Source organism: Eublepharis macularius, chromosome 1 (genome assembly GCF_028583425.1).
Source record: "Eublepharis macularius isolate TG4126 chromosome 1, MPM_Emac_v1.0, whole genome shotgun sequence".
Lineage (NCBI taxonomy): Eukaryota > Metazoa > Chordata > Lepidosauria > Squamata > Eublepharidae > Eublepharis > Eublepharis macularius.
In genome coordinates, this window is record NC_072790.1 from 37,015,613 (window position 1) to 37,041,780 (window position 26,168).

The window sequence follows — 26,168 nt, forward strand, 5'->3', positions numbered from 1 at the left end:
TCTATTGACTGTGTCCTATTACATCTTAGTCAGTATATCGCAGGTTATCTTGTTTTTGTTTCTGCCAGTTCTCTCCGCAATTCTTTCTCCTTGTTGCACAAAACCTTCTTGAGGGCATTATCAAGAAATTCTTTTAGCCTTTTTTTTTATAAAAAAAAATTGGCATAATTTCCCAGATTTCAAGGGAGGACTTCTTCTAGTTATAGAACTATTCTAATGTCTTACCTTTTATTGTAAATTTCTTTGATTCTTTAGGAGTGGGAGAAATATTGTGATAATGATTTCAGGATTGACAAATTAGGACAGGCATCAAAGGTGATAAAAGAGCACTTAATGACTTGTTTTATTTGTTTACATTATTTATAGTCCAGAGAGTAGAAGGTGCCCTGCTTTACAAGGAGAAAAAGCTGAGTGAAGAGAGCCTCCTAAAATGAGATTAGATCTAGCACTTCTGCAAGCAAACTCAAAAGCCAGATATCTTGTTTGCACTTGGTAGAGTGTTTACTCAGATTTTAATGAATGGGTAAACTATTAAAATCTAAATGCCCCTTATTTTCTTGATCTCGAGTTGAAAGACTACCATCAGTGGAGTGGTAGAAAGGAATCTACATCAAAGCAAAATTAAATACTGGAACATTAAGCATGAAAATATTCTGTGCTATGAATTAAACAAGTAAATAATAAAAAATACAGGCTGCAACAAAATACCTTAATTCCTTGATTGACTGCAGGGCAGCTGAAGACCAGTCTTTCAGTGCAGTCCTTATTGTACATTGAAGTGTGGCTCTGAATAAAAAGCTGGCTCTGAGATTAATTTAGCTTGCTGGGACATCACAGCTTCTGGCTATGTGCTGTTTATGCACCCCAATATAATTGGAGGGAGGTGCCCTAGGGCCCACGAGAGTTTCCTTTCCAAACCACAAGATTGGGCGGGGGTGAGTAGGTAACTCACTATCAGGAGAAGGAGTTAAAAAATCTGTAGGTCCTTTGTGTGTGTGTGTGTGTTCATTCTGGACCATGAGCAAGGGGGAGAGGTGGGGTGTTTTGCCTTCATTTCCTGCGCTCTGAAGAGTGTACACCCATCCCATGGCTTAGATAGATCGGGGTGCAAAGGTAACATCAGTGAACCTTAAGTTAGTCTAGTTAAAATGTTTTATTAGTTCTGCCTAGCTTTTGTGTTAGGATGTTACCTTCCTTGTATTTCTGTATTCTGTAGTATATCTAAGTGTTCCTCTGTTGAAGAGAAAGTTTCCTTCTGTGCTGTGTCAAAGTTTCCTCCCCATGTGGCTAGATGGTTGTTCGTGCTCAGTACTCTGCACGTGCTCAGGAGGCTCGCCAGTGACAAACTGCTGGTGAAAGGGAAGCCTGAAAATCAGTTTGATGATGTCAGAACTGAATGACAGTAGCCGACGGGAAGGGAGGTGTGAGGAATTACCCTCTTCTATGCTTGCAAGCACACAGGACTCCCCCTAGGGCTATAACAGCCATAACCCCTGAACCTACACAAGTGCCCACTGCCTTCAAACACAACAGCAATGAAGCAAGCTAACTGGTGTAGATGGGGAGAGTGGGGAGAAGACAGGCTGTAGTGAAAACGCTGCATTGCACGCCGTCTTGTCTTCCTCCAGTGGGTGAAGACTTTTTTTGTTTTGTTTGGCATCCCCCCCCCCACCAGTTAACTGTTATTGACCCTCGTCCCTTGTGGTTGTGGTTGTTGTGTGTTTGTATGTTTTATTGAATTGTTTAAATGTTTTATATACACTTATATTTTAAATGCTTTTTAAAGCGTCTTGGTGTTTTAATGTTCACCACCTTGAGGAGCCTATTCGGGTGGGAAGGTGGCATAGAAATTTGTTTTTTAAAAAATCTCCCCCACCCTCCTACCTTTGCTGTAGAGGTAGCAGAAACAGCAGCCATGGGTGCTTCCTTGAACGTTGAGGGGGTGGGGAATAGAAGGTGTATAAATGCAGTCAATGTACTGTGCACTTGTTATAACTATCCTGTAGTTTCAGGCAAGTAAAAAATGTAAATAGCTGTGATTCAGAAAATGTTGAGCTGTTCTTGCATACAAAACGTTCATATAAAGATATTGTTTCTGTGTAGGAAAACAACATTTGCTCCCCTTACATGTGAAAAGTGTGCACGTGTCGGCTTGCTTAATCTGTAAACACTGGGAAGTCTCACCCAATGGATGCTTCTTCCCACTTGTTCATGTCACATCTCATAACATGTGGTTTTCCTACAAATAAGTGTTACCAGCATATATTGTGCGTGAAGCGACTTAGCATGGTTGGCTTTTACAGAGCCAATGTGGTGTGGTGAATTAGGATCTGGGAGGCCCCACTTTGTCTTACAGCTTACTGGGTGATCTTGGGACACAAACTCTCATCCTATCCTACCTGTTGTGAGGATAAAATGGAGAACAATTTAAACTACTTTGGCAGAAAAGTGAGGTATAAATGAAGAAAATAAACATAATCTTCTTTCCATAAATGTAAATGTGGCGGTACACCCACCAATGTCTTCCATATCAGCTCTTAGTTTCCAAGTTGCTGCTTCTGACTTAATGCAGAATAGACCGGGGATTAATTCTCTGCTTGAGCAGAAGAGGAAATTTTGACTTCAGTTGTTTGCTTTCTCATATTTGTCTGAGTATGAATTTGTAAAGTGGGTTCTCTTAGTGGTGTTTATGGTTATATTAGTCTTTATAAACTCAGCTTGACTTCAATAACAGTCTTTCTCTTCCAAGTGTTTTTTTAATGTAACGGTAAGATAAGTACTGACAGGAGTGAGAGCTAGTTGCTTTTTTTCTGAACGGATGAAAAGCAAGATAGAACACTGCGCTAGATCCAGCCAGTGTGCTCCGCATAGATTTAAAGGCTTCCTCCAATTTAAGTGGCACTTCTGGAAGAGCCAATTGAGTTGGAGGAAGGTTTCAAACTTTGTTGAGCAGAGTGGCTGGATCCTCCCCAGGGATATTCGTCTTTCCCTCTCTATCACTGTCCCCCGCCAGTGGGTGAAGACTTCTTTGTTTTGTCTGGCAGTCACCCAATGATCCCTCCTTCTGTACATTTTAATTTGCTGTCTTGTGTTTTATATGGATTTTTAGCTCTAGTTTTAAAGTGGTTTATGTGTTTTTATCATGCTTGTTTTAAAATTGTTAGCTGCCTCGGTGACCCCAATTGGGCAGAACAGCAGGATTGTAAATAAAGATTAGGGTTGTCTGGTTTAATAACACAATATTCAGACTCCTGTTTAAAAAAAAAAAGACTAAACTGAGCGTTCCACAGATTCGGCTATAATTTCAAGCAAAGCAGTTGCTATGCTTTACTTGACTGAATTTGTTACCTTTCTAAGTCTCAGAATTGTTATTACCATAAACCAAAGTCAGAATAAAATACATAACTGCTTAAACTCTTGATCTGCACTTAAAAAGTTGATCTGTGATTTCTCATAGGTCCTGTTCTAGTCTTATCCACAGTAAAAATCCAGAATGCTCAAGTGTTGGCTTGAGAAAATCCAGAAATTCCCTTTTGGGGACTGGTTGACAGAAATGGGTAGATGCAGTGCTAGGCTTTAGAGATTAGTTCATTGTTTTTTCAGGATCTAAAATTTACACCCCTTACTGGTGGTGGTTGGTAGGTTAGTGAAAAACCCAACATCCCATCTTTCCACAGAATTAGCTGCGTGGTGGCTTACCCAAGCATAAGTACTTAGTTTGCATGGTAGTGCCACGCCAGGCTCCTTTCGCTCTGAGCCTCCAAAATTTGAATTCTCACTCTTGTTTAGTTGAAAGTTTGAGATTCATCTCAAAGTAAACCTCATTCTGGAAATGAGTGTTCCTTTCGACTGACCTTGGATTTGATTTGTGTTTAAATTTGCTTTTAGACTCCTGAAGAATTGGATGACTCAGACTTTGAGACAGAAGACTTTGATGTTCGGAGCAGAACGAGCGTTCAGACTGAAGATGATCAACTTATTGCTGGCCAAAGTGCAAGAGTAAGGAGAACAGTTTTTAACACTCCTAGTCAAATTCATTTAACCTATCCAAAATGTTGGACTGCTAACACGAAAATAATAAAATCTGTAGACTACTTTTCATTTTAAGAACGAGAACTGTTTATACCATGGATTATTAAACTATAGGTGTTGATCCATTGAACATTTATTTCTCAGACCTGAAGAAACCATAGCCCTCGTCGATATTTACTGTACCTTTTGAACTCTCCGCCCAGTCTGAAACATAGAATCTTCGTTTCCTTTTACACACTGGGTTTTCAGCCCTAATCTGAAATAAAGGAGGCTCTTCCTTACCATATGTTGGGCTTCCTTCTACGGTCTCCTTTTCCGTCTCTCCGTTGCTTTTTTTAAAAAAAAGAACCAAAAAAACTGTATCATCAGCATTATTTTTGATGATAGCACAATGTGTGAAGCAAATATCCTACTGCTCAGCTTTAATCAGTACACCTCTCACCACCACCACCCCACACACACCTTTCTAGTCACATCAGTTCATCTCTAACTGTAAGGTTGTTTGACCAACAGAGAATTGCACTCATGGTCTCACCCATCCGGTTCAGCTTACAGTAAGTTTAAGTCACCTGAACCTCCGGAGTTTTTTTACTATTTACAGCTCAATATAATACACGCTGACCTAATGGGATATATTCTTGCTGAAAAACTTTGGGTTCCCTGAATGATGATAGTTGGCTTTCTATAAGAAACAAATGTTTAAACTTGTCCACTTCATTTATCCACATGGAGGGCTGCATGATAACTCTTCTGTATAGCAGTTTGAAATAGTATATAATTTGCTGTGAAAGCTGCTGTTCTTTAAAGTAGAGAAGAGGGAAAGAAAGAGAGGCTTTTTCAGGATTGTGGCAATTTTTCTCACTGCACTGCTTCAGAAATCAGCCTTTTTACCAGTGGCTTTATTTCTCGGTAGTATTTACTTAGTGTTACTAGATAATACATGTAGTCACAAGCTTTAGATCAAAGTGGGATGAAATGTTCTCCTCGGCCCTTCAGGTATAATTTAAGCCTGCTCCATGAATTAGATTGGTTGGTGCAAAATGTGCCTTGAAAAGAATCCCTGCTGATGAATGGCTAGAATTACATGGAACAACTCTTCATTCCAGGCTATCATGGCTCAGCTCCCTCAAGAGCAGAAAGCAAAAATTGCCGAACAAGTAGCCAGCTTCCAGGAAGAAAAGAGTAAATTGGATGCTGAAGTGTCCAAATGGGATGACAGTGGTAATGACATTATTGTTCTGGCAAAACAAATGTGCATGATTATGATGGAAATGACAGACTTCACCAGGTAAGGATTCTTCATGGCCACACTCTTTAAGCAAGAGCTGCGGGGGGGGGGGGGGCGCCCTTATCCAGTGAGGTTGTTTTAGATGTCACAGGTCCCTGGACGACGCTGGCTGGTGCTGGTTAGTATTGCTTTTAACAGCCACTCAGTCTTGCCAGGAACTTGTCTTCCTTGCCTGTGCATTAGCGGAATATATAACCCAAATTTAAAGTGATTTGAAATCCCTACATTTTCTAAAGGCTAGAATGTGACTGCCGAAGTCTATTAATTGCGATGTACGTGTCGCCTCCAGAAAACTGCTAGAATACTGTGTAGAATATCAGTAGTTGGTCTATATTCTCATTTTGGACTAAATTTTAGGTAGTTATAAACAAACTGGAGTTATAAACTGGAACAAAACAGAAAATCCTGCAAGCTTTTGAATTCGCTCAGAATTTAAATACAAGGTACCCTTTGTGTAGATTGCAATCATTTAATCGGTCGTGTTAAAGATGAATATCTGGATTTTAGGGGTTTTTTTACAGGTTAGTGGCAGAGATGCCATTTTAAGTGTAATGGGCTTGGGCACACACAAGTGGATACTGTTCCCCTCAAGTCCTCATGCCACATCAAACTGTTTTGAAAACTGTTGTGTTTCAGAAGTGGGTGTCATATCACTGGATGGGGGTAGAGGTGGAGAGCTGCAGTTCAAGAGATACAAGCCTTGAGTGTGCAAAACTGAGTTAAGCGATTCTTTGCTAATGTGTAGAATAGATATGAAGTGCCATTTAGCTGTAAAAGGTAGCCACCATAGGAACTGGAACAGGTATGCTGGGGGGAAATAGCAGGCATCCATATTATAGCTGTCTTTTTTCCCTTCTGAGGCTTAAAACGTGGTGGGGAAACAGCATGGGAAGAGCTTGCCTCCCCTCCACCCCATGTTAAGGCTCTAATCCATATTCTTTTTCTCTTCTCCTCCCTCCCCCCATTAAGCAGCTGCTTCTCGCTGCTAAATCATGTGTTTGGGGATCCAGACATGAATCCCAAGCGTTGTATGTAGCTTGGTGCCTGTACAATCTAGATGTCACTCCTGCACAACAGGAAGTAGTTGGCAAAGTACTAGACACTTGGTTTGTGATTTTGACTCTTCAGGACTAATGCAGTTTTCTTTTTGCAGAGGTAAAGGACCATTAAAAAACACATCCGACGTCATTAGTGCAGCAAAAAAAATTGCAGAAGCTGGATCAAGAATGGACAAGCTTGGACGGACAATTGCTGATCACGTAAGTTATTGATGGATTTGGGGGGGGGCTGTCAAGTCGCCGCCACCTGTGGTGACCCCTGCTGGTTTTTGCCATTGCCTGCCTCTGCATAGCCACCCTGGTCTTCCTTGGTAGGTATCCCATGCACATACTGACCAGGGCCTACCGTGCTTTGCTTCTGAGATCTGCGATCTGGTTTCCTGGACCATACCGGTCGGCAATGGATTTTTATGTCTGCACTTCGGCTGTCACTTTGGAGCTAGCTGCTTTTTATATGACATCTGCCGAGCTAAAGTTCTTCATTCCTTACTTTCCACAATGTGCTTTGTTATATATCCTGGTATCTTGCCTAGCTTTGCATTCAATTCTAGTGATGCTCAGTTTTAACTGCAAAAGTTGCCATTTTGAAGGGAGGAAGCAACAAGTATTATTCACAAAGTCACTTGCTTTAACATTTGCCTTTTTTCACACCAATTAACTGTTATTGTTCCCAGTTTGTAGCTGCCTGTGCGCCCTTTTTTTAAAAAAAGGATCTTGGCCTACCTGTTGCCAGTGTTAGTAAATTCAGTTTCTTCTGTGTTTTTCTAGCCTCTCAGTATCTAACTATAAACATTGATTTTTCTACCTCATACTTGAAACAGGCTATGAAGTTCTGCACATTCCTCTGACAGACCTCCAAGCTGTTGCTTACAAACCAAGGGCTCGGCATGGGCGGACCCCAGGGAAGATGGGCTTGGTGGGAATCAGCTGTAGGGTGCTAAACTCATATGTACTTTTGACACAAGGCAGAATTAGATACTGACCCTGCCTTACATCCCACTAATGGGAGTGTCAGTATTTTGAACCTGGTAGCTACCCCTGACCAAGGGCCCAAGAAAAGTGGCCAGCATGTATAGAGTGAGAGTGTTAGACTAGGGTTTGAGAGACTCAGGTTCAAATCCCCGCTTGCCATGAAAGCTTGTTTGGGTGACTTCGGGCCAGTCTGAGCCTAGCCTACCTCACAGGGTTGTAAAGATAAAATTGAGAAGAGGAGAACGATGCAAGCCAGGTTAGGCCCCCACTGAGAAAGGCAGAGTGTGAATGAAATAGATAAAATAAATCTTTCAGTTTGCAGTTGAAAGGCATCTTCTTAGCAATACTTCACCCTTTCTGAGAATGTTATTAATTTAGTACTTTATCCCATAGTTAATCATAATTTTTTCTGATGCTTTTTTTCTTGCAAAATTTTGATTCATTCCACAGCATGTGTATGCTTTCCCCAAAAGTGAAGGCCTACGTATTTTGTAGCTAGTTGAGTTGAAACAGGAAAATCTATGCAAGTAGTCAGTTCTTTACCTTTCCATCCCACTTTTGGCACTCTACAGTTAGGAACTCCTGAAGTGGGTCCAGTGGGTTCCATTGATTTTATACTCTCTGTAATTGTTATGAAAGCCCCCTTTTCCCATTTAAGAACAACAATGGGCCATAATCAGCATGCAGCATAATATCCACATACTAATGATTTGGACAATCACTAGTGCATAATAAGGATTTTTTCCCAGGTCTTCATTAAACAGTTATGAAATCCTTCTCTTAAATGGAAGTGGGAAATCGCTCCAAAGGGGAAGCTATTCAGTGTTTATCTCTTCAGAATGTTCTGAAACAGCTTGGCCTCATGGAACCTTGCAATACACAACTTGGATCAGTTACCGCTCTTTGGCTTTCAGTTGGCACATTCTGGGGAAAGTTGAAAACACACATAATCCTTTACTCACAGGACCGTAAGAGATTTGCTCTGTGATCTCGCAAGGCGAAGTTGCAGGTTTCTGGATTCTTCTTGTGGATATCTTTTAAAGTACCATCTGAAATGCATTGTCATGGCCCCACATTAGGGACCAAAATCTTTTGGCAACATAGAATCGATGAGTAGCGGAGTCTGTCGCTTTCATCCCACCCTTGTTCCAGGGAGCTCAGGGCACCTTAAATGGTTTTCTCCACCTGTTTTATCCTTGCAACAAACCTACGAGGGTGGTTAGGTCCTGAAGAAACTATTCACTTGTTAATTCTACAGCAATAATTTCTTAGTACAAATATTGACTGACTAGAAGCTGTGAGCGTTGCTTGCTTCTGCCTAATGCAAACTCTCTTCGAACCCAGAAAATAACTTAGCCAGCCACAAACTTTCTTTTTTGGCAAGTGCTTGGTAGTTGCGCTGCTCCATACTTCCTTGAATGAAGTAGATTGTTGACCCACTCCCGCCTGGTTTGGTGTGGCTTTTGAAAGTCGAACTTCTTCGGAGGCACCGCTCTTTGCTGTTCCTGACAAGTTCATAGGTTACTAGAATGTGTGCAGAGAGACATCAGCTTAACCCCTTAGCTCCTTAATGTATTGAAACGTGTTGAGGGCCTGAAGATGATCCAGAAATCAGAACGCAGCTTCAAAACTGCTAGCTAATACAGTCTAGAATGTCTCCAGCACCGACTGCTAGTTCGTTTCCAGGCACAGTTCAAAGTTGTGGGTTTCCCCTATGTAAAGCAGTGAATGGGCTGGGACTAGATTATCTGAAGGACTGCCTGCTGGCATAAGAGCTCGCCAGTTTGAGATGTTAAGAGGCCTTCCTCTGTGTGCCTCTCCAGTTTTGAAGGTGAGGCAGATAGCTGCCAGAGGCAGGCATACTCTGTAATGTAATTTTATGTGAATCAGTGTTCCCATAGCCTATGCATATGAATGTCAAACACCAGGTGAAAATGTTCTTATTTTTTCGGGCCTTTGTTGGCAAAAGATTGGTTCTTTCTGCTGTCTTTTGATTTAGAATACTGTTGTCTTTATTGTTGTTTTGGTGATTAGATCGCTGTGATTTAATGGTTTTGCTCCTATTTGCTCTTCTTCCTGCATTTGTTCTTGGTTCTTTTGCTATACTTCAGCTCTCATTAAGTTCAGCCATCATATTATGCAGTCAGTTTCATTGTGGTGTTTTATTTTATATTTCTAAGCCACCTCAAACTTGGCATAGAATAGAATTTCTTTTAAATGCATATGGCATATCAGGCACCGGGGTGCTTGTTGCATCCGTGCCTCTGAGACCTCTCAAGTCTTGCAGTTCCCTCGTGGCCTTCGTGAAGGTTCCTCAGCTTCTGTCCTCTGCCTGGCCTTTCCTGTCGATGCCATTGGCTGATCTGCTGTGATGTCACAATGGGGGCCAAACTGTGATGATTATTTAAAGACATATCTGTACTATCCCCTTTTGTTCTTGGCTTTGAATCATATGTATGTGAGATGTAAACTAAGTGTGCCCCGATGCTGTGTTGGACAGTACTATGGAGGATTTTGCTCCGGCTTACATTTGTTTGGGGAGATTTGAGCCACAAATCGTACACTAGTCACATTTTAGTCTTTCTCATAATTAAACACACATTTTTGTTTTCTTGTTCAGTGTCCAGATTCTGCATGCAAACAGGACCTGCTAGCTTATCTACAGCGTATTGCTTTATATTGCCATCAGCTGAACATTTGCAGCAAAGTGAAGGCAGAAGTTCAAAACCTTGGTGGAGAACTGGTTGTATCTGGGGTATGTGAGATGCTATGACTTTTCGGTTTTGCTTGTCGATGGAGAGACAAACTTGGTTTTTGTTAAACTGTAGAATTATAAACTTAACCATGTATGTTCTTTGGTGCTGAAATCAACCTGTATAATTCTCCCATTTTAATAGTGTCCTGGGGTATCTTCAATTTTTTTTTTCTTTTGTGTTTGATCAGGAAAAAAAATGATAAACGGTTTCTCATACTGGCTTCTCACAGTGCTACACGTGTGCTGCGTCTTTCATGTTCCTGTAGGATAATCATGCTGGGTTCAAGTTGTAAGTGGGATTGTTACAGCTCTCCAGAGCTGGCACGGAAATGTCTGAGGTGGTAGATTTGGACGGTGTACAGATTCTCTGCTTTTTCTCACTTGTATCTAGACCTCCACTGCCCAAACCCACCTGTCTGTTCCATCGTTCAGGCTACGTGATGCCCCTACTCTGTCGTTCCTCTCCTCCTGCATCCAGCTGGCCTCACAACTCTGGGCCACTCTTCCCTATGGTGCTCCACCCTACAACTGTCTCCCCTCTTAATTCCACCACCCTCGGCTGCCCCAGGGCCTTCTGCTCTCAAGTGCTGCCCCTTTCCCAGAACATGACAGCAGTGTGGCCTCTCCTCCTTTCCTGCGTGGCACGTGTCATCAGTCCTCACCCACAATTGCATTTGCTCTCTTTCATCCCTTATGACCTTCCTGCTTCCTTTTTCTCCCCTTCTGTCCAGTTTGAGCCTCTCCCCCTGCCCCCCACTTAAGTTACTCTAAAGAGTGTGGTATATTAATAGTACAGTATAATTATGAGCAGTAAGAGTGGGCATTTTATCCATTTTACTGTCCATGGGCTCTGTGTACTTCTGGTTTGCGCTTTGAGGTTTTTATTCAAACCAAGTCTGTTGATTTTAGGCATGCTTGAAAACATACTTAGGAAAAATCACTCTCCTACATCAAGAGGACAATGAAGGCTGATCTGCAAACTGCCCCATACCCTGCCTTCCAAATCCCTGGAGCAGTTTCATAACGTTCTGATTGGAACGGGTAAAAGATAAACATCTCATGAGTGCACACAAGCACATATGTGGCTCTTTTAAGAAGTTGGGCAATGAGGCTGCCATTTCAAGATTACTTAAGTTTTGCTTCTTTTGTGTTTCTGGAGTTCTGTATCTTGGGAGAGGGGCATAGGAGACTAAACAGAATACTTACGGCAAACAGAAGCAAAACTATGTTAGACAGCAGCACTGGAAAAGCCCTTGATATACAAAGTACATTTCCTGTAGCTTTTAGCACATCTTGTACCACCTGCAGAACAGCACACATGTACAGAGCTATAAAGTGCATAAGACATGCGTTTCTGAACACTCTTTGGCAGGGCTTTGAATGTTGGATAAAGACGTACTTGGGAATTTGACAGCAATACTAACTTGTTTCCTGGGGTTTTACTGGAACCATAAAATGCTTGTTTGGCCTGTGTGGTCTCCTGCCATAGATTTCTGTCTGCAACTTCAAATCTTTGGTATATATTTTTTTTAAAGAAAAAAATACACACTGAAAACAAGCAGGCCCATCCTCATCCCATTATTGAACAGCTGCTTTATTTAGTTGCAGTGGCGGCCTTAATAATAATAATAATAACAACAACAACATTCAATTTATATACCGCCCTTCAGGACAACTTAATGCCCACTCAGAGCAGTTTACAAAGTGTGTTATTATTATCCCCACAACAAAACACCTGGGGAGGGGGCTGAGAGAGCTCCAAGAAGCTGTGACTGACCCAAGGTCACCCATCTGACTTCAAGTGGAGGAGTGAAGAATCAAACCCAGCTTTCCAGATTGGAGTTCCACGCTCTTAATCACTACACCAAACTGGCTCTCCATGGTCATTTGGCTATGTAGAAATTCAGTATACAAGTTTGCTTGGGGTTTGGGGGGCGTTTTTTGGCTTGGCAAACAAAAATTGGGCGCAAGGAGTGTGGAATTGAGCTGTAGTCTTGTTATATAACTTGCCTGTGCTGCTTTTTTTTTCTTTGTGCATTGCAAGTAATTTCACTGTGTTGTGAAATGCAGTGAATGGAGGCATGAATGTTCTGAACTAATTGGTAGAGACCAGGGCCAACTAGCTCTGGATAGCTGGGGGTCCTTTCTTAACCCCTTGCAAAGTAACACAAGTTACAACCTGTATGTGCTATAGCAGTTGCAAAAGGGCTGTATGTGTTCATTTGGGGTTCTTCATTTCAGATTATTCAGAGCTCACAAGTCTTGACAACCGTCTGAGCCCTTGCTCTCTTGTTTGCGCTCTTCCCTTGCCGTCCACTCCCTTTCTTTCCAAGCTTTGTAAATTCTTTTAATGCTGGTTTTCGTACACATTAGGAGCTTTCCTTCCATTCTTACTATTGGCTGAAGAACATTCAAAGTATACTTCCTATTACCATTGAGTGTGAAGTACATCTCCCCAAGCATTGCAAATATAATATAGGGATAAAATGATGTCTTCAGATTTTGAGAGAGCCATCTTGCAGTCCCCAAAGTATTATCTGGATCATTAGGAGTGATTGTGTGTTTGGGGGGGGGGGCGGCAAGGCGGTGAGACAGACAGACAGCTGCCCTTTGGTTTACTTCTAAGTGAAAATGTGTAATGCTTTACCTACATACCTGAAATAAACTGTTTATGGGAGCAAGGGTTGCCTTAAACCTCTGTAGGCAGCTGCATTAATAGGGAAGCTCTGTCATTGACATTTGAAGACTAGGATGTCTTCATGCCACGCATTAAGTCTTTTTACCAGGCTTCTTTCTTTCCTTTTTTTAAAAGAGGAGGGAACCTTCACTTAAGGCTTAATGCTTCTCAAAGTTTGTTTTGTTTGGTGTTCCTTCACTAAGTCTTATTAGCCCTGTTCCCCATTGGTGTGCTTTTATATGTGTTTGAGTTTTATTTTAATGGTTTTAAATTTTTTTTAAAAATTTATTGGTGAGCATAATTTCAAACAATATTTCAATTAAACCCTATCTGATTAAATCTAACCTAATCCCCCCCTTCCCCCCCTCCTTCTTGACTTCCAACAGCTTTCCAACCCTCTACCCCCTTTATTACTTAACATATCCTATATTAGACAATCAAGCATCCCTACATAGCAATCCTTACTCTAAGCCCTAATTACTCTATAATCTATACATACTATATTAGTTTTACTGATATTTCTTCGTAATGGTTTTAAATATTTTATATATTTTTGTATTAAATGCTTTTTGATGTTTTAAATGTTTTAGTGTTCCCCACCATGGGTACCCTGAATTGGGTGGAAAGGTGGCATAAAAACGTGTTAATTAAAGTTCAGCTGATGAGGCTGTCAGAACTATTGGGTGTCAGTTGTGCTGCATCTAGAACTCAGAACTTCACAACTAGTTCCACACACACCTAAGGAGTCCTTGGACTAGTGTTTCTTGAACATTTTCCCTCTTGTGTCCCATTGCAAAACTTTCTTTTGGAAGTTGGAACTTGGAAATGCCAGCTTACATGGTTCTTGGGAAGAAGGGAACTGTTAGTCAAAGAGAAATGTCGTATCTCACCAGTTGTACCAAAGCTCTTAATGCCTTGCCAGGATGTGATTTGTGCTCATTATTCCATGTTTGTGCTACATCAAGTTTGTTCTAGGCATTTACTCTTCAATTTTCTTCAATTGTGTTCTGGGATACCTTAGACTGCAAGTTCGGTTTTACTTGAAAAATGTGTGAGACTTACAAAAGTTGTTTCTGGGTATATTTCATTATCCCCAATCCAGTTGTAAAGTCCAGTTCTAAATTCTGTGAAATAGCAAATCCATGTTTGTGACAGCCGAAGAGCTTCACAAATACTGAAGCTTTGAACTTTGAGATGTTAGAAAACCAATATAAACTGGAGGAAAACATCTACTATTAATCACTATTATTGCAGTAATTTGGAGGATTATTTTTCTACCCCAGCACATATTTATCCGTAGAACGGCAAATGTTATCCAGGAAAAGTGTAACATTTCAGTTCTTCTCTGGATCAGATTTGCTTGCAGATATGTATCAGACACATTTTATCTCAGGATTTTACCTTGGTTTAGGACAAAAAAGCACATCTGAATAACAAAATATTTTTTCCCTGGGAATATTTGATACCTCAGTGTTGTAGCATCACTTCGCTGCATTCTGCCAAAGAAAAGAGGACTCGCATGGGGTTTTTTTCCCTCCAAAAAATTTCACACACTTAACAAAATGAGGAATCATTGTCCTAACAACATACATCATGTTAGAAGTTCATGAAGCTGCTTAGTTAGACCAGCTCTCTGTCCAAGTTTATATTGGTGACTCTGGCAGCAGCACTCTATAGTCTCGGGCAGAGGGTCTTTCACATCACTTGCTACTTGGTCCTTTTGCCCAAAGAAATGCCAAGAATTAAAACTAGGCTGTTCTGCAATGGAAAGCAGAAGTTTTATCACTGAGATATGGTCACTTCCCAGAGTCCATGCCATCTGTTTATTTTAGGATCACAGTTCCCACCTCAAAAGCACACTCAAAATCAAAGCTTCTGTAGCAAATGGGGTCTGAATTGCTGACTACAAATCCTGAAAGACATTAAGAACAATACATTTTTGCCCCTCTTGTATCTGCTGTAACCAGTTGCTTGAGCCCTATTCCATGTACAGTTTTTTATCAGCTGTGTTAGGGCCACTATCTAAAACTAAGCCATCTTCTGCTCGTCTGGTTTTAGGTGGACAGTGCCATGTCATTGATTCAAGCAGCGAAGAACCTGATGAATGCTGTGGTGCAAACTGTGAAGGCTTCCTACGTAGCGTCCACGAAGTACCAGAAGTCTCAAGGGATGGCATCTCTGAATCTTCCAGCGGTGTCTTGGAAAATGAAGGCACCAGAGAAGAAGCCGCTAGTCAAGCGTGAGAAACAAGATGAAACCCAGACCAAAATCAAGCGGGCCTCCCAAAAGAAGCATGTGAACCCAGTGCAGGCACTCAGTGAATTCAAAGCAATGGAGAGCATTTAGACGGAGAATTCTGGATTGCTCATTTCTGAATTTCTTCTAATATTCTCTGGGTTATGTTAAAATTCACTTACTTAACATTTTGATAAAATCATTTAGAGTGAAAGGGAGGGAAGGCAGTCAGATCTATAAAGCATAACAATACAGTCTGCAAACATATCAATTTTAGTAGGAAATGCTGTTTAGATTTGTCACTTTTTCTAGCTGACTTAAAGTAACAAATTTTGATGTATAACCAAAGATGAATTTATGTTAAAGTTAATCATTCACGTAGCTGGATCGTGTCATTCCTTTCAAAGGAAACATTTGGTAAGGTGGATCTTCTCAACTCGAAAATAAATGGAAAATATGGGGTTTTTTAAAGTATATATGTATGCTTTGGGATGAGTATAGAGGCAAGCTTTGTATGTTGGAAAGAACTTTTAAGCTGAAAAGCGGTAGTTGCTGATTACAACACTAAGATAACTGTAGAAAAATTATTTGGTAAAGTAAATATACTGTAGCCTTCCTTTCTAACTTAATCAGTCTTGCCTTCATTATTTGAAACTGAACACACTGATGCATTTGTCCGCACGGCTGGATTGCAGGTTACCTCTTAAGAGTGTTCCTGTTAGTGCTGTATAACAGAGATAGTTGACTCATGCGCCTGCTCTTGCATCTTGAATGTTTCCTGGCCTTTACCAGTTGGCCTTTCTGTAAGGATTTCCATGGGTACCTGTGGGACAGCGACACAAAAGACACTTGGGGGTGTAATGCATGACGTGTCATGAAGAGAACTGTTCGTTTAGACTCGAGGTATACCTGGCCACAGAGCTCCAATAAAAGTTGCTTGGACCAGCCATGTATAAGCGGCTATATGTTTCCCCCTCAGCGTTCAAATGCGATTCATCGATGTGTTCGTCTAAAAGGTTGCTACGCATTCTTCCTTAGGTTTTAAAAGAATCTTGGCAAATAGTGTTGATTCAGACTGCAATTTAGGCAACATTATTTGTGATAACTGGAGCTTCACGGCATAATTTTGCTGTTTTAAATTTTATGGATTTCTGTTTTTATACCTTTTTTTCCAATAAACTCCAATATAAAATCCAGATATCATGGGCCAGAGATTTTATTACCTTTCACAAAATATTCTGAATTCTAGAAAGGGTTCCAGTTGTATTGGCAGACTGGTCTATCAGGCCAGTCGTTGGTGAATGATGTGTGATTCACTAGCGCTCTGTTCAGTTACAACGCAGTAAGTATAGAAGGCCTGCTATAATAAATGAATCTGCTCTTAAAATGGGCCTGGAACTGTTTGCCAGGTGAAAGGCATTCAAGAGTTAATCAGCTGCATTCTTGGCAACTGATGGGGATGTTTGCTTCAACGCTTACTCGTTTGGGTCTGTTCAGTGGCTCAAGAATAAGTCCTCCTAAACAAGATTGGTCAGAAACCAAAGGTTTCCTGCTTTCTGTGGACGGATGTTCAGTGAGTCATCCTCCGCCTCCTTCAGGTAGACTAGATATTCTGAGATCTCCCTTCGGCCTGGTGTGATGCTAAGCATGCGACCGTTTCCAAAGGTCTCTGTAAATAGAAATTTTGTGTTCGCTCTTTTTGCTATCTTCTGATAGCACTCCTGATGAAATCCTCTTTCACTGGACCTGAAGGTTGTTTATAAGAACACGCAAAAGAATAATCAGGCATATTAGTAGGAGAGGTTCAGTATAGGAGTGTGCACCCAGAAAAATCTGGGAAATCCAGATTCAGGTTTTAGGGATTCCAAAAGAATGGGATTCCTGAAATCTAGGAAAGATTCTCTGATCCAGTTGAAACACATCAGAGAATCCTGGATTTTTTCTGCCATTAGTCCCTATGGGGAAAACTATCGGGGGCTATCCAGGGGTGTGGGGGGTGGCATTTTCCAAGAAAACGTCATTCAGTTTGTAGGGAACCTACTCCTGACTGTGCTCTTAAGACCACCCAAGTCTCAGGAAGATAGGATCCCAGGGGTCCCATTCTATAGGCCCCTGAAGAAGGTGCCCCCAGCCATTTTCCATTGTTTCCTATGGAGGAAACATTTCCAAGCTGGTTCTCAAGCAGAAACACACAGGGGCAAGGCTGCCAGCAGCCAAAGGCACACTCTCAACAGAACCAAACTGAAGCAAGGGAGTGGATGTGATCACTTCAGAACCACAGTGAATCAAGGGGACCAACATTAAACCAGAGAATCGTGTCAAAACAGAACCAAGCTGAAGCAAGGGATGCTGTTGCAACAGAAGCCAGACAGAAAAGGAGAGCTGCTGCACAGATCGGCCATGCCCTCCCTCCTCTCTCAGAGAAAAGCAGCAGCAGCTCAGGAAGGAGCCAGCCAGAGGCTGAAGCCATGTTTCCTGGATTTACCCAGATTTGTCCAGGAGTCTGCATCTGGGTTCCCGGATCAGATCTGGGATTCCCTGATTTGATGGCTCAGAAAGTAGGGGTGGGGGCACCAGCAGACACATGCCACGATAAAGCCTCGCTGCTTAGCGGCTGTGTACTAGATCAGACGAACAGACCCGAAAATGATCTGTGGCTTGCCGAGGGTGGGGGGTGCTGGTCATTTGCTTGTTGAGTTATGTATATGTGTGCATATATTGCGGTACCTGCTAAGGACATCCATTCACATTTTAAAACGTCCATAATGCCTTAAGTTTGGTGCTACATATTTGCGTACAGAGTCGTCTGATGCATTATGCTGTCAGTATCTTTGAAGCATATGGGCCTATCCATCAAAGACAAAATAACTGGAGAAAAGTGACAATTAATCTTAACACAGTAGGCAGCAACACGCACCAGTCTAACTTTGTCTTCTGCTGCTTTAAGCCAGTGCATGCTGATTGAGGAGTGAGATCTAAAATGGATTGTTTGCTTATAATGAGATTGATCTAAATTCATATATGCAGCTAATTGAACAAGTTCCTCTGCTTCTTTCTGTTTAAACTATATTGCCCTTCCTTTGAACTGCATGCCTAAATCAGGGCCTCCTTCTTCAGGCTAACCATGGAATAAGAGGCAGTTCTTGACAATGTGCCTCCAGAGGTTTCTTCAGAGCCAAATGATTTCGTTAAAAAATGGGGAGGCTACGAGGAGGAGAAAAGCACAGCCTCATTTATTCTGTAGAGGCATTCAAGATGACTAAAATACCCAACTTTGTAAGACAAACGAAGGAAGGAGGATAAAAGCAAAATATATACTAGTACAGCCAGGACCCTGGATGAAATGCAGTTATACAGCTGTGTAAATGGCTGTTGGCAAAACATAAGTGCCTTGAATGTGCTTTTAAGTAAAGACCTTTTCATTTCAAAATGTTCTAGGTGAAGGAAAGCGATAGGTAGGAAAAGAGCAGTGGAATGGGGATTTAATGGAGAGAGATAGTACACTCGAGCCTCTGCCTGGAGCTTATGTTCTGCTCTTTTCCACTTCAAACTCCCACCCATCCACCCATTGGTAGACAAGGGCATGTCTCTGCCAGAGAAGGTAGCTATTGATTTATTCAGACATTTTATCCCCCAAGTGGCTTATAAAAAATACCCAAATACAATTTAAATAATTTAAATAAAGTGCCATTTAAATGGGGAGGGTGATATACACTGAGCCACATCCTGGTCTAGTCCTAGATCCACTGATCTGGCCCATTCAAAGCACAGGCTATAACAGACAAAGACCGAGAGCTATCAGACTTGGTCACAAAGCTCTAACCAGTGTATGACCAGAGGCACAATACCTCCAAACAGAAGGAAACTGCAAATCTTACCGAGCTGTGCTTGACGTTATCTTTCTGAAATTTTCCAACAAGCATCACATGTGAGGTACTTCACATAACCAAGCATCGACAATCCTTTCTCACACCTGTCATGTGCACCATCTGGAAGAATGCCTTCCCACTAGAAAAATTTTTCTTACTTAACAAAGCACTGTAATTGACATATGACACTGCTGTCTGTTTGTAGTTTTGTGTGATGGTTTTCGATCCCGTTCCTTGCGAGGGCATTTAGGAAGTCTGTTCAAAGGCCAGAGAGTGAAAAAGAAAACCAGACAAGAATGCCTGGCCATGGGTGTATAGCAAGTTAAGCTCTCTTCACACATGTTGACTCAACTGGAATCATTCCTGCGTCATGGAGAAATGCCGTGATAGTCCCCTTCTTCAAAGCGGGGAGGAGAAATGACCCGAAGAATTACAGACCAATCCACCTACTGAGTATCTTAGTATGCAAGCCATCTCCTCGAGAGGCTTAGGGACTGGCTGGACTATGAGAAGCTTCTAGTAGATGAACAGGCAGGATTCCGGGAAGGGCGCTCCACTACAGGACATGTTATGATCTTAACAAACTTAATAGATAAATATGTATCTAACCATAGGGTACCCCTTATATGCAGCCTTTGTAGACTTAAAATCTGCATTCGACTCCATCAAAAGGGCAAGACTCTGGGACAAATTGAGTAGTGCATCAATTGACAAGAGGCTCCTTTTCCTGATAAAAGCCCTATACACTGATACAACCGCCAGGAGTAGATGCAATAAGCATGGGCATTTAACAAATGCCATCCCAGTAGAGAAAGGAGTCAAGCAGGGCTGTGTTCTGGCTCCCTACCTCTTCGCCCTTTACATAAATGACTTGATCAACAATCTTGACAGTTGATACCCATCCCTCCATCTTAGCTAACCGTCCTATAGTTGCGCTACTCTATGCCGATGACATGGTTCTGTTTTCTAGGACAACAGTTGGTCTTAAAAGGGCACTAAAGCAATTGAGCCACTACTGTGGTTCAAATTTCCTGGCGATAAATTACCAAAACAACAAGGTTATGGTCTTCAGCAAGAGGCCCAAAAATAGGGTCCATTAAGGGCCATAGACTAGAGCAAGTACTAAATTACAAATATCTTGGGGTTACGCTCCAATGTACAGGGGCGAAAAAGAACGATCATGATTACATTGCTAATAAAGGACATAAATCAACACTTAATATAGTCAAATTCATCATGACTAAAGGCGGACATTTCATCTCTGCTGGCCTCAAATTATACTCCTCTAAAACAATCCTGCAATGAATGTATGGTGTCACATTGGGGTCCCCTTCCTTGAGCTTTACTCCATTGGAAAAGATCCAATCGAAATTTTTAAAAGCTGTATTCTGCTTCCCAACCAGTGTCCCCAATGCCACCCTACGTCTAGAAACAGATCTCCCTACTGGGGTTCTCATTTGAGTCGCTGCAGATAATGCCACCTGAAAAAGCTAAGGCTATAGTCAAACAAAGAATATATGACATAGAAAGGCAGAATGATATTGCAAGGGTTCCTAGCCATCTGGCCCCACAGAAAATAAAATATGTAGTAGCCCCAGCAGCGTACTTATCACTTCTAGGGATTCCAACACATTGTAGGGCCTATTCAATGGCCAGATGTAACATCTTTCCATCAGCGGTAACAGAAGGCCATTGATAGAGCAGCTCTGTCCTTGTGGGTCGGGGAATATAGAATCGATTGAACAGGTATTATTACATTGTAGGTTCTATGAGGACAGCAGAGCAAAGTTTATTCACCCCTTATTAAAGAGTCTTCATGGGTTTGTGGACATGAAAATAAGCCAAAAACTACTTTTCGACCCTAATCCTCAGTATTTATTGAATTCCGCCAAATTTCTAGCTATGGCCCACAACATTCGCAACGATAAAGCCTAATGCAGTCGGGAGGTTGTGGACTCAAGAGAATGAGTAGTTCCTGCATTTTGACTCGAATTGTCCTAGAGAAGGTGAGGAATTTTAACTTAAATACTGTAGATAAGACATTGTATTTTTATAGTCTGGATTTTAGTGTATTTTTGTTTATTTATACTGTTACTCTGGATTTAATACAGAGACCTGTGCTGGTTATATACCGAATAAACATTATTATTATTAGCAGCAGCAGCAGCACGTTAAGCTGGCATCCTGGCAGCAGGCCACATTATTTTCTCCAAAGTCTCTTTATAGCTCCAGATGTGTGTTCCTTGTTGCTTCAGTCACAGTTTCTTCAAATATTATAAAAGCAAGAGAGGCAAAGTCAGAGCACAGTTAAAAAGCTTGCATCCTGCAGCCGGCATCCCACGAACTGTCAGCTACTGCTACCATTTTTTGTAAAGTACATCCCTCTTGTATAATGCAGACTTCCTGTCGCATGCCATCTGTTCATGTCAGCCGTCCCCAGATGTACTATGGCAACCTTCCTCTCTCTCGCTGCTCATCTGCTGTGTACTCCTCCCTACCTTGGCGCTAAGCATCCCACTGCATCCCACAAGCTGCAAAGTGGATTAATAGAATGGGCTCCATAGCCGCCTCGCCTTGTCCTAGAGCAGCTTGTCAGGGAGCAGATTTACTTACTCCTACTTGGATTATGAATTTTTATGATCCCACAAAGGACTATATTTTATGCATGATGTTTCAGATTTCCAGTAAAGTACTGTGCATGAATTTAGTGTGGTATGACCTGTTGGCTCCTTCCTTCTGCTCTTAATACAGTTAACACTGCAATCCTAAGTGTACTTGTCGGGAAGATAATCCCCTAGAACTCTGACTTATTTCCCTGTAGGAATAGGCTCCATCTCAAGTGCCCCAGTCATATTCTGTTGAGACAGAAATCTAATGCCTCTAGGGAGAGGGGGCAGCTTTCCAGCATAGCTCTTAATGTGTCGACCTCTGTAGAGATGCTCAAATATACATCAACCTGTTCCATGCACACTCCTTGAGCATGAAAAAGTTGCGCAGCTATAGTGGTTTAAGCCAAATCCTCCAAACAAGAACAAAATCCGCGTAATACCTTTTCTTGGACCTACCAAATTAGCACAAAACACTGCAAGCTTTGGAGCCCCCCGGGACTCTTCATCTGGTGCTACAAGATTTTTAAAAGATAGAAGGGTGGAAAGTAGATCTCCTAGGCCATGGTTGTAAAGGTCTTATCTTAAGAGCTCGCTCATCATGACCGCAGGTTGTCAGCTGAACTTTATCGCCGTGGCGTGGGGTTACGGCATGTTCTCTGGAAAGCTTTGTTCAGTCAATCTCTGTTCTTTGTTCTTTTGCTGAAATATAGAAACCATCCAAAGTCCTCTTTGATACGAATAGGAGTTCCATACAGAGCAACTTTTCTGCATATTGCAGTTAATGTAGGGAAGGCACACCACGGGGGCTGTCCATAAGCATAAGATGCTTCAAAAGAAAAGGGCTGTGATCTCACTTCCTTCTCTTTATAGAAGTGAAAAGCAGGGGAGGGGGAGGGATTGAGTTGGTGAAGTGCTGCTGAAAGGAGGGCTTCCCATCCAAAATCGCGGCCCTCCTGCAGTTGTTACAACAGAGAACCGACAGGTATCATACAAAAGGAAGTTTCAATACCCAGACACACCAACCTCCCTGCAATCGGTTCTTACGGTCCCTCTGAATGCGAATAGTCCGTCCTGCTGCTGCAATTTCATTTCTCCCGTCCTTCTGCATTCTATAAATATTGATAGTCTTTACGAAAACGAGATGCTGGTTCTACTCAGGCTCTTGTGTCTTGCGGGAGAAAGAGAGAGGCTGAAAGGGAGCGATGAAATTAACATTTGTGAAGTTACACTATAGGTGAACCAAACCGGATTTGCTTCTGTGTGGTTTTGGTAGGGGGACTTCCGGTCTGGGAAGTGGGCTTGCTGTTGATCCCTGGATCAAAACCAGGAAGAAACATTTCTTTTGTCTGAAGACATCTGTGTGCATCTCGTTGTACTCCTGGGTTGGTGTGCACCATGGATAAGGCTGTGCATGACAATATAGAACAAGGCAAAGTAGTTTAGTTAGATGAACATCATACTAAAGCTGAAGGTTTCTGGTTTGATCCCTTGCTTGCTTGCTTGATTTATGTCATTTATAGTCCACCTTTCTTACTGAGACTCAAGGCGGATTACATAGCGTGAGATTAGTACAATCAGTATCGGGAGCATTTCATACAATATCAAGGACATTTCCACAACATCATAGGATTTTACAAAGACGTAGCATTAGCAAGGATCCAATGCAGAGTTAAAGAATTGCAGAAACAGAACACAATCAGTTCTAGGACTGACATTAGATAAACATGAAGTACGGGTAGTATAAGAGTACATATTTGCACAACAGATAATATGCAGCTTTGGTGCTCTCCTGTGCTTTCTTTTGGCCTTTGCTCTTGCTGCTGCCACTCCCAATCAAGCCATCCATGACGTATGGCCAATTTTTGGCAGACACCCCAGCAAAAACCACTTCTTCGATCCAGACTTGATCCAGCAACCTGCAGATAGCATTTTGTACCCACTGAAGTCCACTGTTTTGCCAGCTGAGCTACTAAGGAGAATGGTTGTGCTGTCATTGGCATCAGGGTATAGGCTGGGGTTTTGCAAACTTCTCTGGACCAAAACTGAACAAAAACTCATTTTTAACCACCTTCAGGAGAGAGGTGATGGTTCTAGCTGGGACAGGACCCTTGTGATTCAGGAGAAAGAGGAAAGCTGCAAGAAAGCAACACATCTTAACATTTTTAACACTCTCTTATAAGTATTGTTATAGTATGGCTGTCATATTTGTCCAGCATGCAATTACAGTGTTTAAAGTTTAAGAAGGGCTGGGCTAGAAGCAGTAAAAAGCTTGTTTCTGTAGTGTAGTGGTTATCATGTTTGCCTCACACGCAAAAGGTCCCTGGATCGAAACCAGGCAGAAACATCTCTTTTTGCCGCAGGACAAAGATCCAACCAGGTAAGCAGTGCCTGCAGGGAGCAAGGAAGTGGCCATTTTAAAGGCAAAGCCTCCCTCACCCCACCTCCAAGCCACAGCAAGACTCTTGGGCAACAGCGCCCAAGAGCCACCAAGAGGCAGTTTTTATCCCTTGAATGGTGCTCAGGATCCAGGATTTCTGGGTAGAAACTCTTCCTGTGCCCACCTGCAGGAGAGTGAGTGGGCAGCTCTGGTCAGGTTGCTTAAGTACGATGTGCCCAGGAAGCAGAGGTGAGCGTAGCCCAATGAGCAATAAGGGCAGCTGCTCTGGATCCCATGCCAGGAGGGGGCAACTGCCCATGGCCCTGCCCCACTGGTGGAACAGGGGAGAGAGCAAGCTCCCGATGCCTCTCATACCCACCCCAACAGGGGTTCAGACGGCCAGCCTGCACAAGGAGAGGGATGCCCCTTGCTTGGGCCTGGCAGGGAAAGTGGGCCTGGAGGGGTGGTGTTGGCAGTGATCATGGGGCTCCGTCCTGGACCTTTGCCCAGGGCTCGAGAATCACTGAGGCCACCCCTGCCAGGAAGATATGGCGGCTCAGTAGCTCGGTTGGGAAAGCGTTAAAGTGAAGCATTCCTTGTTCAGTCCTGGGCTTTGCCAAGCCTTAGCACTCTCCCATGCCTTTTTTGGCCTTTCCCCTGAATGATCCCAAGCAAACTACCCATGTAGCATGGCCTGTCTTTAACGAGACTCCAGCAAAAGGGACGGTTCCTCAAGACAGTCTTGAACCAGCAGCCCAAGGCTATCTTTCTGTATCCTCTGCAAGCCTCTGTTCTACCAGCTGAGCTACCAAGGGGTACAACTGCCTTTTGGCCACTTTGCCGTGTCATCAGGGCCTGGCAATGTTCCCCAGACTGAAACTGGGCAAAAATTCTTGTTTTGCCAACCCACAGAGAAGAGATGCTGGCTCTGCCTGGGCAAGGGTGCTTGCAGTCTGGGAAGAAAAGGGAGGCTGTTAAGAGAGCAAGAGAGCAATATAAGGTGCAGGTGATCTGAGCAAAAGCAAACAGGACTGAGGGCTTGTTTCTGTAGTGTAGTGGTTATCACGTTTGCCTAACACGCAAAAGGTCCCTGGATCGAAACCAGGCAGAAACATATCCTTTTGCCCACCTGCAAGAGAGATGCTGGCTATGCCAATGCAAGAGCAGCAAAACAAGACATTTAAGAAGTGCAGGCACAAACATGGCAGTTTCATGTTGCAGTTCACAGTCCACCTTCACATTACAAAGTGTTTGTTGGGGAAGAACCCAAGGACTTTGTATCGCACATGCAATGGAAGTGTTGTGCCTCCCAGACACACTCTGGCTCTTTTCTGTTTGCAGTCACCCCACAGAGAGAGAAACATCTGGCCCTTCCCATTCCCTGCAGGTTTTTGTGTGCCCAAGCCACTCCGTGGAGGGTGGTTTTTTACAACAGAGCCAATAGCAGCTCCATGGGGCAGTTTGAGGCAGTGAAAACAGCAAGGGGGGGATGCTGCAGCCGCTTCTTCCTGTACGCTGTAGTCACAACCAGAGAAGAACCAGTGTGTGCCTGGCACAAAACTTCCATTGCACATGTGGTACAAAGCCATTGTGTTGCTCCCCAGCAAGCACAAGGATTTTGTAGTGTATATCGAAGTCCTTTATTTCCTGAAGCAGCTCCTTCCCTATGGAAACAGTCCAGAGAAGGGAATTGTGACAGACCCTCACCAGCACAGAAGCCAATGAGAAGAGTACCCAGAACCAGTCAATAAAATCCGTGGGCTGGGTAAGAGTTACTATATGCTGGGAATGTTTGGAGTATCTACACAAGACATCTCACACGGGGATGCTTAAGTTAAAGTTCTTACGCTTGTTCTCCCATTGTGGATACACATGCACTGTTAGGGAGACAGAGTACCCTTGCATATAAGAACACACAGAGAGCCTCTCTATCGAGACGAATTACACGAGGACATTCAAGTAATAATGATAACATTCGATTTATATACCGCCCTTCAGGACAACTTAACTCCCACTCAGAGCGGTTTACAAAGTATGCCATTATTATCCCCACAACAAAACACCCTGTGAGGTGGGTGGGGCTGAGAGAGCTCCAGAGAGCCGTGACTAGCCCAAGGTCACCCAGCTGGCTTCAAGTGGAGGAGTGGGGAATCAAACCTGGCTCTCCAGATTAGAGTCCCATGCTCTTAACCACTACACCAAACCACTACACCAAACTGAAGGGAGACGCATTGTTAGTCGGGAAAGGTAGTTTAAAAGAGCCTTTGGCTCTGTCAGTTTCACCTTTCTAGAGCTG

At 42.6% G+C, this 26,168-nt stretch overlaps 1 protein-coding gene and 2 non-coding genes across 3 annotated transcripts in view; all 3 read left to right on the forward strand.

The window, feature by feature from the left end:
• The window catches only part of CTNNA1 (catenin alpha 1), a 78,869-nt gene extending 62,656 nt beyond the window's left edge, over positions 1-16,213 (forward strand). Inside the window, exons 14-18 of the mRNA XM_055001038.1 lie at positions 3,889-3,999; positions 5,139-5,320; positions 6,474-6,579; positions 9,971-10,105; positions 14,841-16,213. Coding sequence (XP_054857013.1) covers positions 3,889-3,999; positions 5,139-5,320; positions 6,474-6,579; positions 9,971-10,105; positions 14,841-15,128 — 822 coding nt within the window. The 3' untranslated portion in view covers positions 15,129-16,213. The remainder of the gene's footprint in view (positions 1-3,888; positions 4,000-5,138; positions 5,321-6,473; positions 6,580-9,970; positions 10,106-14,840) is intronic.
• A 7,553-nt stretch (positions 16,214-23,766) lies between these two features.
• On the forward strand, positions 23,767-23,839 carry TRNAV-CAC (transfer RNA valine (anticodon CAC)). Its single transcript has one exon. It is a non-coding gene; the product is annotated as a tRNA-Val (tRNA).
• Positions 23,840-24,913: 1,074 nt separating this feature from the next.
• TRNAV-AAC (transfer RNA valine (anticodon AAC)) lies at positions 24,914-24,986 on the forward strand. The gene has a single exon. It is a non-coding gene; the product is annotated as a tRNA-Val (tRNA).
• Positions 24,987-26,168: the final 1,182 nt, after the last annotated feature.